Here is a 16,690-nt window from a genome sequence, read left to right as displayed (position 1 = left end):
TTATAAAGGCTTTATAAGATGCACTTCATTTAAAGCAGAACTTTGTCTTTATTTAACATATATTGTAGGAATAAATGATTAATAAATGGTGAGTAAACTGTATATAAATGTCTTACAAATTGTTTATTGCCGGACGTTATTATAAAGTGTTACTGAGAAGTGAAATGGTTTCAGGAAGTACGAAGTGAAACAGCAGGACTTCTGTGGCTCAGAGTAGACACACTCACTCTCAGAGGGGTTCTCATGCACACTGCAGGAGCAGACCTTCCTGTACTGGGGTGGTAACTGGACGTAGAGGTATTGAGGGTACTGGAGTAAACAGGATGTACAGGGTCTAAAGAGACTTGAACTAGCTGGGAGCCACAAGTCATCATGGTTATCCTGCTGGTCCTCACACTGAAGGTTGTCCTCCTCTTAGGTGAGTACATCAGACTGAATGAACACTTCTCCAATGACTCCTCGCTAGAGTTGGATACATTTGGTTGTAACATTTTACAGTGTAACTCCATTCACTCACTTACAGTATGTGAAATGGAAGCTAGGGTGTTTGCACTGTTTGTAATGAGACTGTTGGTGTGTCCTACAGCTGCTATGTGGAGTGTGTATTCAGCAGAGTTGATCACAGTGGAAAGATATAAGGGAGGCAAGGCAGAGATCAGATGCCCCTATAGAGAGGAGTGGAGGAGCCACCAGAAGTACCTCTGTAAAGGCAGCAAAATGGAGTGTATAACATTTTTGGGAGACAATGATATTGAGACTGAGGATGAAGAACGAAGCTCTAAATGGAGATACTCCCTACAGGATGACAAAGGGGTCAGAGTCTTCATTGTGACCATCACCAACCTGATGTCAGATGATGCTGGAACATACTGGTGTGGAGTGGAACGATTTGGACTGGACCCTGAAGTGTATGGAGGTACTGTAAACCTCTGATTCTCATCATCAAAACATTACCACTTTCATACTCAACATTTTACATTAAACATTCCTAATGAGGTCTCTGCTATTAGCCCGACTCCCAACTTGAGATCCCTACACATTGCTTAACAGTTCATGCATACTGTATTTTTAATTGACTCAACCTCAATGCATGATTTACATGATCATCAACATAAAGTTATTCATCTCAAGTTGGAATGCCCTAAATTAGTCCGCTCATTCAACTTCCGTGAACAGTGGGATCAAACACACATGTATTTTGTATGTATTGGAGGACAGATCACAGATAACTAACACATTAGACAAGGAAGTTTCATGGTGTATAATTCTTTGTCATTGGAGTTTCCAAACCTTACTTCTTATGGTATATATTTATAATAAATTGGCTGAACTTATTTCTGAGCTCTAGGCCTGCATGTGTGTTTAAAATGACAGATTGGTGCTGTGAGAATCACACTGCAGTGACTGGCTATGAAGAACAGACAGTCTCCATCCATTGTATGTATGATGAAAAAACTGAAGACAATGAGAAATACTTCTGCAAAGTGACGACACAGACGAGGTGCATAGATGATGTAAAAGTGACAACAACCAAAAGCCAGAATGGGAGGTTCTCACTGTTCGACAACAGGACAGCCGGAGCATTCACCGTGACCATCACCAGACTAACCCAAGAGGATGCTGGGCGATATCTCTGTGGTGTACAGAACAACCAAGCTCTCGATACCCTGTCAGCAGTCCAGCTTGATATAAAGAGTAAGACTGCTTTTTAATTAGCCTGTTTTGCATTGTGAGACAGATTGATCAGGACACAGTTGTGTGTCAGTGAAGTGAGAAGCTTAGATGGAATTACAACGACACAAGGCGAGACCCAGATGCAGACACTGGAGGCAGATGGTTGGAGCTCTGGTATTTATTATAATCCAAGGGATAGACAAAAGGCAGGTTGGGGACAGGCCAGAGGTCATAGTCAGGGCAGAGTCCAAAACGGTACAGGGCGGCAGGCAGGCTCGAGGTCAGGGGCAGGCAGAGTGGTCAGGCAGGCGGGCTCAGAGTCAGGACAGGCAAGGGTCAAAAACCAGGAGGATGAGAAAAAGAGAGACTAGGAAAAACCAGGAGCTGAGAGAAAACCACTGGTTGACTTGGCAAACAATACGAACTGGCACAGACAGACAGAAAACACAGGTATAAATTCCCAGGGGATAATGGGGAAGATGGGTGACACCTGGAGGGGGGTGGAGACAAGCACAAGGACAGGTGAGGCAGATCAGGGTGTGACAGGAATATAATGAGGGAGAGGGCTGGGTGTGCCTGTGTGAGTTGAGGTGTTAAAAACAACTGGAACACATCTTAACTTCCTATGTAATCTATTAAATGTTTCTACATCTGTCTCGGAAACCTGTCATGGCAGTTAAGATTTTATCAAGAATATAAAAGAACATTCGTTTGGCATAGCTCATACAGTATTACTCAACCGTCTTCAACTGTGTTATATTTAGGAGAGAGAGAGAGATAAAAAGAGACAGAGAGAGGGCTGGGAGCGAGCGAGAGAGCAAACGAGAAAGGGAGAGAGAGAGAAAGAGACCCCAGAAAGTAAATCTCAGTAAGACAAAAATAATGGTGTTCCAAAAATAATACAGTTGCCAGGACCACAAATACAAATTTAATCTAGACACCGTTGCCCTAGAGCAGACAAAAATACTAGACATACCTTGGCCTAAACATCAGTGCCACAGGTAACTTCCATAAAGCTGTGAAGCTCTGAGAGACAAGACAAGAAGGGCCTTCTACGCCATCAAAAGGAATGGTGGTTGTGAGGTCTGGGGTCTGCTCACCAACCAAGAATTCACAAAATAGGAAAAACACCAAATTTGATAGTGCATGCATATTTCTGAAAAAATATCCTCTGAGTACAATGTAAAACACCTAATAATGCATGCAGAGCAGAATTAGGCCAATACCAGCAATTGATAAAAATCCAGAAAAGAGCAGTTACATTCTAGAACCACCTAAAATGAAGCGATTCCTAAACCTTCCGTAACAAAGCCATCACCTACAGAGAGTTTAACCTGGAGAAGAGTCCCCTAAGCAAGCTGGTCCTGGGGCTCTTTTCACAAACATAAACAGGCCCTACAGAGCCCCAGGACAGCAACACAATTACACCCAACTAAATCATGAGAAAACTAAAAGATAATTACTTGACACATTAGAAAGAATTAACAACAAATATCAGCAAACTAGAACGCTATTTGGCCCTAAACAGAGAGTACACAGTGGCAGAATACCTGACCCCTGTGACTGACCCAAACTTAAGGAAAGCTTTGACTATGTGCAGACTCAGTGAGCATAGCCTTGCTATTGACAGAGGCTGCCGAATCCAGGCCTGGCTCTCAAGAGATGAAAGAGGTGGAAACTGAGAAGCACTACCTAACCTCCTGTCAAATGTACGACCATATTAGAGACACACATTTCCCTCAAAATACACAGACCCACAAAGAATTTTAAAACAAATCCAATATTGATAAACTCCCATATCTGAGAGAGAGAGAGAGAGAGAGAGAGAGATGACAACAAAAATACTTAGTTTTTTAGCAGCCCCAACAGTAACCACAACAGAAACTACTACAAGCACAGTAACAAACCCAGCTTCACCAACTCAATCATCCTTAGCAACCTCCACCTAGCACCTGTGTATGAGAGAGAGGGAGAGATACATGTAGTTGGCTAAATGACAACTAAAATATCTGAACAGGAAGAGCAGAAACCACACTTCCTTCTATACGCCTGTCAGCGATTGCAGCGATCAGGGTACATTTACAGTGCATTCAGAAAGTATTCATACACCTTGACTTATTACACATTTTGTTGCAATACAGTCCGACTTCAAAATTGAAGAAATTGGCACACAATAATTGTAGCAAATGTATTGAAAATTAAATACAGAAAAATCAAATTTACATAACTATTCAAATCCCTGAGTCAATACATGTTAGAATCACATTTGGCAGTGATTACAGCTGCGAGTCTTTCTGGGTAAGTCTCTAAGAGCTTTGCACACCTGGATTGTACAATATTTGGACATTATTCTTTAAAAAAGTTCTGTCAAGTTGGTTGATGATCATTGCTAGACAGCCATGTTTAAGTCTTGCCATATATTTTCAAGCTGATTTAAGTGTAACCACTCAGGAGCATTCAATGTCCAACTCCAGTGTATATTTGGCCTTGTGTTTTAGGTTATTGTCCTACTAAAAGGTGAATTTGTCTCCCAGTGTCTTTTGGAAGGCAGACTGAACCAGGTTTTCATCTAGGAGTTTGCCTGTGCTTAGCTCTATTCCATTTATTTTTATCCTAAAAAAATCTCTAGTCTTTGCTAATAACAAGCATACACATAACGTGATGCAGCCACCATGAGTGTTGTGTTGTGTCGAATTTGCCACAAACATAATGCTTTCTATTCAGGACATAAAGTCGGTGACCCTTTCTTTGCAGTTTTACATTAGCGCCTCATTGCAAACAGGATGCATGCTTAGAATTGTTTTTATTCGGCGGCTGTCATGCTCATCTAAATGAATGGACCAAGGTGCAGCGTACTTAGAGTTCCACATGTTTAATAAATATGAAACTCACCAAAAATAATATAGAAGAAAATGAAACATGACGTTCTGGGCTGCTCACAGGCAGCTACACAAAAACAAGATCCCACAAACAATAGGTGGGAAAGGGCTGCCTAAATATGACCCCCAATCAGAGACAATGATAGACAGCTACCTCTGATTGGGAACCATACCAGGCCAACAAAGAAATAGAAAACATTGATTGTCCACCCTAGTCACACCCTGACCTAACCAAATAGAGAATTAAAATGATTTCTAAGGTCAGGGCGTGACAGTGGCACTAGTGCGCCTGCGAATGGGGTAGAAGCGTTCCTTCAGATCTCCTCTCCGCAGATTTTTTAATCTTTCTTTTATTTCCCAAAAATATACACGTTGTTTATTTTATTCCCCATGCACTAACTAGCAGTGAAACTGTAAAATATGGCGACAAACAACAATCGAACAGCTAACGCAAAGGCCCCAGTAAGCAGCAGCTAGCACCATTTTGAGTCTGGTGATGACAACTCTCCAGATACGCAGCAACAAGATGCTGCCACTGCAGTGTGTCAAAAAATGAAAGAGGCTGTAATAAAAACTATCAATGATCATTTTGACAGGCTTGAAACAAAGTTAGTGTCTAAAGACATCACAGGCCGAACTGAAGGGTGAGGCTGATGAGGCCCTGTCTGATCATGACACCCAGATTGGAGGTCTGTAAACCACAAGTGCGCTGCTTAAAAAGAAGAATGAGGCGCTCCAAGCCAAGGTTCTCAATTGAGAAGAGAAGAATCACAAGCTGAGCATCAAACTTGTGGGAATTTTGGAGGATGATGAACAAGGGAAACCCACAGAGTTTGTTTCCAAGCTCATTCCCAAGCTGCTGGGCAATGACAACTTCCCAAAGCCGCTCATCGTTGACCGTACACACCGCTATCTACAGGCAAAGCCCTCACCAGGTGCCAAGCCACGCACCATAATCGCAAGGGTACATCACTTTCAGGAAAAGGAGTTCATTCTACGACTTGGACGACAGCAATCTATGGAATACAAAGACCAAAAGGTTCTCATCTTCCCCGACTACACCATGGAGGTGATGGAGCAATGATGCAGACCATGAGAGAGGCAGAAGTGAAATACAGCCTGTGTTTTCCAGCCAAGCTACATGTTCATCACATTTGCATGACAGGAGTCTTCACCAAGTTACGTATAAAAACTACAGCAAACCCCTGAAAGGGTGAAATCACTCGCCACACATTTTTGTGATATTTATTTCATAATTTGTTTTATTTCACCTTTATTTAACCAGGTAGGCAAGTTGAGAACAAGTTCTCATTTACAATTGCGACCTGGCCAAGATAAAGCAAAGTAGTTTGACACATACAACAACACAGAGTTACACATGGAGTAAAACAAAAATACAGTCAATAATACAGTTGAAAAATAAGTCTATATACGATGTGAGCAAATGAGGTGAGATAAGGGAGGTGAAGGCAACAAAAAAAGGCCATGGTGGCGAAGTAAATAAAATATAGCAAGTAAAACACTGGAATGGTAGATTTGCAGTAGAACAATGTGCAAAGTAGAGATAGAAATAATGGGGTGCAAAGGAGCATAATAAATAAATAAATACAGTAGGGGGAAAAATACAGTTTGGGCTGAATTATAGATGGGCTATGTACAGGTGCAGTCATCTGTGAGCTGGTCTGACAGCTGGTGCTTAAAGCTAGTGAGGGAGATAAGTGTTTCCAGTTTCAGAGATTTTTGTAGTTCGTTCCAGTCATTGGCAGCACTTTGACTGAGCAAACAGTGGATTTGATGTTTATTCATAAACGGTAGCATATTATTTTGTTTTCCAAGAACCGCGGAGAGGGCTGTTAGTTAAGTCTGACTGCTGCTAGCTAGCTAGCGTAGTATTGGGTTTGTTCTAGCCATCATGCCCGGCGGTCCTCATTTACGTGAGATGTAGAGAAGGGTACTTCTTTTGGGGAAGCAGTGGGGAGGGAGGGTTCCTCTGGGGAAACAGTGGGGACGGCGGGTTCCTCTGGGGAAACAGTGGGGAGGGCGGGTTTCTCTGGGGAGGCAGTGGGGAGGGAGGGTTCCTCTGGAGAAACAGTGGGGAGGGAGGGTTCCTCTGGGGAGGCAGTGGGGAGGGAGGGTTCCTCTGGGGAGGCGGTGGGAAGGGAGGGTTTCTCTGGGGAGGCAGTGGGGAGGGAGGGTTTCTCTGGGGAAGCAGTGGGGAGGGAGGGTTTCTCTGGGGAGGCAGAGGGGAGGGAGGGTTTCTCTGGGGAAGCAGTGGGGAGGGAGGGTTTCTCTGGGGAGGCAGTGGGGAGGGAGGGTTCCTCTGGGGGAGCAGTGGGGAGGGATTTTTCATCACAGTTTGTCTCCTTTTTCTCCAACTACACAAAGGCCTCTACTGGTCATCTCAAGGAGAACTGCAGATGATCTATGTGTATCATCTGCTTCCAACTTACACTCTCAAACACATAGATGCCCTGAACGCAGCTCACTCCCCAGCCCACTTTCCAGCTCAAACTCTCAAACACATAGATCCCCTGAACACAGCTCACTCTCCAGATCCCAACCACCTGAATTCTGATCACCTGTTCCCACACCTGTATGTCATTCACACACACTATTTAGTTCAGTTCTTTGCACCCCATCATTGTGAGGTGTTGTTTGTTTTGATACACATTCTAGTCGGAGCGCTGTTCATTTTCGTATTAGTCCTCCTGTGTATTGTAGATTTTTGGCCATCCTCACTAACGATGCCTTTTTGCCTATTCCCTGCCTGTACAGATTTCCTGTCGTCAACCTCTTGCCTGATCTCCCGGACTACGTTATTAGCCTTTTATTAGCCAGTACCCTGCCTGTACTGTTACCTTTCTGGAGTCCCTGTGTATGACCTTCCCTGGACCCAGCTACCTGCCTCCTCCTGTGGTCTTTACAAATAAACACCTGCTGCGCCCTGCACTTGAAACCAGCACTCTGTCTCCCATCGTATTCATTACACTATGGGGCACTGCCTCTACTAGTCATCTCAAGGAGACCTGCGGTAAAGAGTTAAATATTGAGATCTCAGATGATCTATGGGGAGAAGCCCTGTCTAGAATCACTCCTGTTCCATCATTGGCAGATATAAATTGATACAATACAAAGTCATGCATAGACTATTACTCCAAATTACATAGAATTTCTCCTCAGGTCTCCCCACTGTGTGACACATGTAAAGCCTCAGAGGGTTCATTAAGTCATCTTTTTTGGCTCTGCCCCCTATTTAATAATATTTGATTGGTACTCAAAGGTATATGAGAGGGCCATTGAACATGACACAGAACTTGCTCTCCTTGAGTCTGTTCTAAGATCATCCGATGAGGAAGGGTGACTGCAAAAAATTTTTATCCTCATAGAATGGAAGTCACCCAACCCCCTTTGCTTCCATAGATGGCTAGTAGAAATTATTATTACCATTTACTTCAGGACTAACTTCTCCAACAGATTTCTCAAGATTCGTGGTCCGTCTCTGGACCGTCTTGACAGAGACTGAGTGTGAACACTGACGAGGAACGCTTACTGCTGTAACTGTCACTGTTGCTCTATTCTTGTCCCATGTCTTGCTTAAGCAATACTTCATTTCATATGTCTGGCAGCTGTGTTTTTTTGTGTGCTCAATTTCCTCCTATCACAGCCATTAAACGATGTCACTGTTTTAAAGTCACCATTGGCCTCATGGTGAAATCCCAGATCTGTTTCCTTACTCTCTGGCAACTGAGTTAGAAAGGATGCCTGTATCTTTGCAGTGACTGGGTGTATTGATACACCTTTCAAAGGGTAATTAATAACTTTAAAATGCGTCAGTTTATTTATTTCCCATCGACCAATAGGTGCCCTTCTTTGTGAGGCATTGGAAAACCTCCCTGGTCTTTGTGGTTGAATCTGTTTGAAATTCACTGCTCAACTGATGGAGCTATTGTATGTGTGGGGTACAGAGATGAGATAGTCATGTTAAACACTATTATTGCACACAGAGTAAGTCCATGCAATTTGTGTGACTTGTTAAACTGTACTGCTGAACTTACTAAGGCTTTTCATAATAAAGGGGTTGAATACTTACGAACTCAAGACAATTTAACTTTTAATTTTAAATACATTTGTAAAGATTTCTGAAAACATAATTCCATTTTGTCATTATGGGTTATTGTATGTAGGCCAGTGACACAATCTAAAATTAATAAATGTTAATTTCAGGCTGTAACACAACAAAGGTGTAAAAAGTAAAGGGTTGTGAATACTTTCTAATGTACTGTACATCTCATTCAATTCAGGAAGTAACCAGCAATGCAGATTCTCTTCTATGCTTTTCATTAACTACGTTTCCACCCACTGTTTTGATGCAAATAAAGTCATACAGTCTGAAAAAAAATCACATCTGTGATAGAAACTAAGTTTAGGTACAATTTGATAAACGCTGACAGATCATTTGATCTTTCGATATGGTGGGGTCTTTTTGTGTCTGTAAAATTAATAATACGAGAAAAGCTGGTGAAACTCATTTATGCGCAAATATTTATTAAATAACAATCATACCGAAGTAAACTTGGAGTCACGCAATGATGTGGTGTGTGGTCCTCCCACTACAACTGGAAACTATGCAGTTTATTCGGCTACAGATGACATAACTTTTGATGAGCTTCACAGGGAGGGTGAAAGTGCACAGTAATGAGCTTGATGCTCCTTTCCAATGAGTATCGCTGGTTTTATTCTGGTGACATATTGATTGATGTTTGACTGCCATTTGATAAATACAAATATTCTTGTGCTTATCCATAATAATCTCATAATGTAGACTAGCCTACCCAGTACCCTCACAGCCTACTGTATCTATGAGCTGTTGACTAGAGCACACATGCCAAGTCCAGAGAAGAAACATTTGCTATTTAATGTAACAGTTTTTATGACAAACAATAGGTGGAGTTTAAAATGTGACGGAAACACATGAAAGTTTAGATTTTTATTCAGTACATGACAATTTAAGCGGAAAAGTATGTCATCACAAATCGCAACAAATTTGTTTAGTGGAAACACCATTGGTGGGAAAAAATGATTTTTTTTGTAGTTGCTGTTTTACGAATATTTCCATGAAATTCTGTCACCAATTGGATGGAAACCTATCTAAATAGAAACATCTTTGGAATTGGAATTTGGTTTACTTTTCAAATGACTTTAATTTAAATGGAATTGACCCCAACTCTGATAGAAGTTGGGTGAGTTCATCTGTCAGACACACAAGCATACTGTAGGTATGAGACACATTCTCTCTTTCTCTCCCTCTCAAACCCAGTTTCACCAACTCTATTCTCCCCACCTACCGCCACCTCCCAACCTACTGCCAACTCCATCTCACCATCATCCGTGTCATCACCATCATCCATCTTAACATCAACACACAACAGTTCTGGTAAATAAACGTTGAGCCTTTTTACACTACGCTAGTTTGTAAAATATTTTTGTAGTGTAAAGAGATGTATCTTGCGTCAAATTTGACTTTGGAATCAGATTTCCAAGCCACATCCGCAGGTAGTGTGGGACACTTCTATACCGGATTCCCCACTCAGAGGTATAGTATAAATCAAATCAAATGTATTTGTCACATACACATGGTTAGCAGATGTTAATGCGAGTGTAGCGAAATGCTTGTGCTTCTAGTTCCGACAATGCAGTAATAACAAGTAATCTAACTAACAATTCCAAAACTACTGTCTTGTACACAGTGTAAGGGGATAAAGAATATGTAAGGATAAGGATATATGAATGAGTGATGGTACAGAGCAGCATAGGCAAGATACAGTAGATGGTATCGAGTACAGTATGTACAAATGAGATGAGTATGTAAACAAAGTGGCATAGTTTAAAGTGGCTAGTGATACATGTATTACATAAGGATACAGTCGATGATATAGAGTACAGTATATACGTATGCATATGAGATGAATAATGTAGGGTAAGTAACATTATATAAGGTAGCATTGTTTAAAGTGGCTAGTGATACATGTATTACATAAGGATACAGTCGATGATATAGAGTACAGTATATACGTATGCATATGAGATGAATAATGTAGGGTAAGTAACATTATATAAGGTAGCATTGTTTAAAGTGGCTAGTGATATATTTACATCATTTCCCATCAATTCCCATTATTAAAGTGGCTGGAGTTGAGTCAGTGTCAGTGTGTTGGCAGCAGCCACTCAGTGTTAGTGGTGGCTGTTTAACAGTCTGATGGCCTTGAGATAGAAGCTGTTTTTCAGTCTCTCGGTCCCAGCTTTGATGCACCTGTACTGACCTCGCCTTCTGGATGATAGCGGGGTGAACAGGCAGTGGCTCGGGTGGTTGATGTCCTTGATGATCTTTATGGCCTTCCTGTGACATCGGGTGGTGTAGGTGTCCTGGAGGGCAGGTAGTTTGCCCCCGGTGATGCGTTGTGCAGACCTCACTACCCTCTGGAGAGCCTTACGGTTGAGGGCGGTGCAGTTGCCATACCAGGCGGTGATACAGCCCGCCAGGATGCTCTCGATTGTGCATCTGTAGAAGTTTGTGAGTGCTTTTGGTGACAAGCCGAATTTCTTCAGCCTCCTGAGGTTGAAGAGGCGCTGCTGCGCCTTCTTCACGATGCTGTCTGTGTGAGTGGACCAATTCAGTTTGTCTGTGATGTGTATGCCGAGGAACTTAAAACTTGCTACCCTCTCCACTACTGTTCCTACACTACTGTTAAAGACAATGTCTCTCCGACGACACATGCCTCTGCAAGAATAACTTTAATACCAGTACTCAGCATTTGTGAATTGTTTGAACAGTTTGAACAGCTAGCCTTCTTTTAGTCTATATACTATGGTGTATACAGTATGCTAATAGCTGCACCCAGACATGAAGCATGAATGTTGGCCACCACATCCTGTCAGGACAGGAAGTAAACAGAAAAGTTACACATCTGATGTGGAAGAGAGGCAGATCTTACTTCACAGTGTAAAAGGCCCTATGTAAGTTGAACAGAAGTGCTGATTGTAAAGTATGTGTTGTAATGGTACTGTTTGTCTGTTCAGATACATCAGTGGTCATCATAGTATCTGGGACTCAGGTCATGCTGCTATTGGTGCTTGTGGTCAGCCTGTTCATAGTCTATAGATGGAAATGCAACAAGGAAACAGGTGAGCAACACTTACTCTCATAAACAAACACACTCAAACATACTCACACACACACTGTGTCAAATAATGGGAAATTACGCTTTTCACACCCAGTTTTCTTTCAAAGAAAACATTTGCATATACAATCCTCCTTTGACCCTGGTTGAGAAATAGAGGTCTCATTGTGAACAGGGCTCTGAGAACCTCCTGAACAGACTGCTGCAGCCCAATAGTGACATGTGTGAAGTGTATGACACTGTTGTGTTCCACAGTTGACTCTTCAGCTTCCAGGTTGAACACAGACACCGGGACCAACAGTGAGGTCAGTGTGTGTGCGCGGGCCTGTCTGTTTGTGTGTGTGTGTGAGTGAGTGTTCTAGTCTGTTGTAAACTGAGTGGTTCGAGCCCTGAATGCTGATTGGCTGACAGCCGTGGTATACCAGGGGTATGACTAAACATGTATTTTTACTGTTCTATTTACGTTGGGTACCAGTTTAAAATATCAATAAGGGACTTTGCCTAAATATGATCCCCAATCAGAGACAACGAAAAACAGTCTCTGATTGGGAACCATATCAGGCCAACATAGACATACAAAAACCCCTAGACCTACAACAACCCTAGACATACAAAAAAACCTAAACATACAACACTAGAGTACCCACCCTAGTCACACCCTGACCAAACCAAAATATATAGAAAACAGAGATATCTAAGGTCAGGGCGTGACATTGTCGTGCATAAGAACAGCCCTTAGCCGTGGTATGTTGGCAATATACCACACCTCCTCAGGCCTTATCGCTTAATTCTCCCCTCTCTCATTATGTCCTCCCATCCCTCCTTTTCCTCCTCTCCAGGGTTGTCATGGTGATGGTGACTATGAGGAGATAAAGGACCGCCCCCTACAGTCCAGTTCAGGTAGTGTGACCACCACCATCTACGCCACTGCCAACTTACCCACAAGCCCCACTGACTCTCTCAACTACGCCAACGTCAACTTCCACAAGGACCCCAGCTGCCCCAATGAGGCCACTGTCGCCATCGCTAAAGAGGGCACTTCTCCTGGTTACTATGCCACCGTCAACATTGGTCAAAGCCCCGCCTACTCTACTGTCAATCATCCACACAGCACCTCTGAGGCTCCTCCCATTTACTATACAGTCAGCAAACCCAGAGACCCCTGAGTCACTGACAACCAATCACAAGGGACATATTCACACTGGCAACAAATCATAAGTTACATGTTATTAAAATACATTTTTTTAAATTTAAAGACAACTTTTAGAAAACAGCTACAAGATCAGGGCCTGAGTTCCCGATAGCGATGGAACTTAGGCTTACAAGTGTTTTCACGATGCATAGTTCCTACAACGGCCGAATATGTATCTTGCATTTTCTAAAACACCAAACAGGGAGAACATTCGCTAAGTGATTAATTGAAGAACATTTACACATACTCAGAACATTGCTTGGTGTAATGGTGCTGCTAGTGATATAGCACATGCTAGTGATATACAACATGCTAGTAATATACAACATGCTAGTGATATACAACATGCTAGTGATATACAACATGCTAGTGATATACAACATGCTAGTGATATACAACATGCTAATCAGCCCCTCCAGGATAAAAACTTTTTTTAAAGTGATTTCCAAAAATGCTTGATTTTGTGGCAGATTTTCTGAAATTCTGAATTTTTTTAAATGTTAATTTCATATAAAGCAATAAAAAAGTTATGTGCTCAGTTTTATGAAGATTTTAGCAGAATACGTAATACAAAAACAATTAGAAACATCTAAAGTGCTCAATTTTGTTTATTTTCCTGAACAAACAGCTCTGTCATAATCCACTCACATTCACTCACACACCTCTCCTCTTCATTTGGCTTGGGGCTTGCTATCAACATGAGATACACCTCCCATTCCAACTCTCACACCCTCTCTCTCCCGCTCTCTGTCTCTCAAAAACAACATATAGATTCAAAGCTGATCAATCGCTTTCAATTTGAGGATCGATATTTTGCATAAACTGTCTTCAAAATCCTTGAGATTGTGACTTTTTTTCTGAAAGGGTCGTAAGGGAGATAAAGAACAGAAAACATAGAAACAGAGTATTGTGGTTGATATGTACTTTTAAAACAGTATTACCATTTCAAAAAAATCGTGAAAGATTGTGCTTTCGTGACCCGTATGCAGTTTTACAGAGAGTTTAAAACGACAAAGAGGACAAATTACACTCCGTGCTTTGAGCAGCGCTCTCCATAGACAGACTGGGGAGAGCAGAGTGCTGACCACCCTACTAAAGCCAAGGTTAGACTGGGGAGAGCAGAGTGCCGACCACCCTACTAAAGCCAAGGTTAGACTGGGGAGAGCAGAGTGCCGACCACCCTACTAAAGCCAAGGTTAGACTGGGGAGAGCAGCAGAGTGCTGACCACCCTACTAAAGCCAAGGTTAGACTGGGGAGAGCAGAGTGTTGACCACCTTACTAAAGCCAAGGTTAGACTGGGGAGAGCAGAGTGCTGACCACCCTACTAAAGCCAAGGTTAGACTGGGGAGAGCACAGTGCCGACCACCCTACTAAAGCCAAGGTTAGACTGGGGAGATCAGAGTGCCGACCACCCTACTAAAGCCAAGGTTAGACTGGGGAGAGCACAGTGCCGTCCACCCTACTAAAGCCAAGGTTAGACTGGGGAGAGCAGAGTGCCGACCACCCTACTAAAGCCAAGGTTAGACTGGGGAGAGCAGAGTGCTGACCACCCTACTAAAGCCAAGGTTAGACTGGGGAGAGCAGAGTGCCGACCACCCTACTAAAGCCAAGGTTAGACTTGCGGAGAGCAGAGTGTTGACCACCCTACTAAAGCCAAGGTTAGACTGGGGAGAGCAGAGTGTTGACCACCCTACTAAAGCCAAGGTTAGACTGGGGAGAGCAGAGTGCTGACCACCCTACTAAAGCCAAGGTTAGACTGGGGAGAGCAGAGTGCTGACCACCCTACCTACTTTCTCTTGTTTCCAAAAACATTTGGAAATTGTTTTGCACGGTCTTTAGCTGTTATTTTGTTGGCAAATTAGATTGATTCCTGTTCATTGTACTGCATGTTAGCCACCAACAATCACCCATCATCTTCACATGTGAATACGCTGACAACCTGGGGAAAATACGTTGTTGACGTGTGATAGGATTGGGCCATTTTCCACTGTAACTGTAGTGCAGTAATTGGTCAGAATTACAAACCCACTTTTGATTGGACCCTTTATTGAGCTAAAAGTGCGGGGATTGTTCAAAATTGTGAGCTCTCACATAATATGCGCTGATTAGTTGATTTTGCATAGAATTATGCGATCGCAGAATCGCGGAATCCTGGAGGGACTGGCTAACAATAGAGTGATATAAAGCATGCTAGTGATAGACAACATGTTAGTAATAGGCAACATGCTAGTGATAGCCAACATGCTAGTGATAGACAACATGTTAGTAATAGGCAACATGCTAGTGATAGCCAACATGCTAGTGATAGACAACATGTTAGTGATAGACAACATGCTAGTGATAGACAACATGCCAGTGATAGACAACATGCTAATGATAGACAACATGCTAGTGATATAAAACATGCTAATGATAGACAACATGCTAGTGATATAAAACATGCCAGTGATAGACAACATGCTAATGATAGACAACATGTTAGTGATATAAAACATGCTAGCGATAGACAACATGCCAGTGATAGACAACATGCTAGTGATATAAAACATGCTAGTGATAGACAACATGCTAGTGATAGACAACATGCTAGTGATAGACAACATGCCAGTGCTAGACAACATGCTAATGATAGACAACATGCCAGTACATGCCAATACAGACAACGGAGTTTACATACAGTAGATACAGCTAGGTAGAGTGAGCATAGAGCTATAAGAGAATGAGCAGATATGTAAATGTGTAGTGGCTATACAGCTGATCTTTCCTGTAAGCTTCCTTGCCCTGGAGTCGTAAAGGACCTCGATGGAATCAAATCAAGTTGCTTTTGTCACATGCTTCATAAACAACAGGTGTAGACTAACAGGGAAATTATTGTTTACGGACCCTTTCCAACAACGCAGAGATTGAAAATAGAGAAATAATACAAAAACAGAAAAATAATAACACAAGGAATAAATACACAATGAGTAACGATAACTTGGCTATGTACACGGGGTACCAGTACCGAGTCGATGTGCAAGTGTACGAGGTCATTTAGGTAGACCAGTCTTTCAAAGCACTTCATGGCTACAGACGTGAGTGCTACGGGTCGATAGTCATTTAGGCAGGTTACCTTGGCGTTCTGGGGCACAGGAACAGGGAAGGTGGTCTACTTGAAACATGTAGGTATTACAGACTCGGTCAGGGACAGATTGAAAATATGAGTGAAGACACTTGCCAGTTGGTCAGAGCATGCTCTGAGTACACGTCCTGGTAATCCGTCTAAGACTGCTTTAAAGTGACTGGCCACTAGGAGCGCCGCCTCTGAATGAGCATTTTCTTATTTGATTTTGGCCTTATACAGCTCGTTGAGTGTAGTCTTAGTGCCAGCATCGTTTGTGGTGGTGAATAGACAGCTAACAATATGTCTTGGTAAACAGTGTGGTCTACAGCTTATGGTGGTTATGTCACACATTTAAGACAAATTTATGAACCCTTTATAAAACAGGATTTGTAACACATTCATGTAGTGGTTATGAACCCTTTATAAAACAGGATTTGTAACACATTCATGTAGTGGTTATGAACCCTTTATAAAACAGGATTTGTAACGCATTCATGTAGTGGTTATGAACCCTTTATAAAACAGGATTTGTAACACATTCATGTAGTGGTTATGAACCCTTTATAAAACAGGATTTGTAACACATTCATGTAGTGGTTAACAAGGCTTTATAAAACAGGATTTGTAACACATTCATGTAGTGGTTAACGAGGCTTTATAAAG

At 42.2% G+C, this 16,690-nt stretch overlaps 1 protein-coding gene across 2 annotated transcripts; it reads left to right on the top strand.

Annotated features, from left to right (window-relative positions):
- The first annotated feature begins 194 nt into the window (after positions 1-194).
- On the top strand, positions 195-13,465 carry nilt4 (NILT4 leukocyte receptor). Of its 2 annotated transcripts, NM_001160494.1 has the most exon segments (7): positions 226-418; positions 587-916; positions 1,375-1,695; positions 9,871-9,987; positions 11,631-11,735; positions 11,987-12,036; positions 12,571-13,465. In NM_001160494.1, coding segments are annotated over 7 exon segments (1,296 nt in total). In that variant the 5' UTR covers positions 226-372; the 3' UTR covers positions 12,898-13,465.
- The last annotated feature ends 3,225 nt before the right edge of the window (positions 13,466-16,690 follow it).

Source organism: Oncorhynchus mykiss, chromosome 28 (genome assembly GCF_057628025.1).
Source record: "Oncorhynchus mykiss isolate SJ-2025 chromosome 28, ASM5762802v1, whole genome shotgun sequence".
NCBI lineage: Eukaryota > Metazoa > Chordata > Actinopteri > Salmoniformes > Salmonidae > Oncorhynchus > Oncorhynchus mykiss.
The sequence above is the reverse complement of the archived record's forward strand: the minus strand, read 5'-3'. Positions and strand labels throughout refer to the sequence as shown.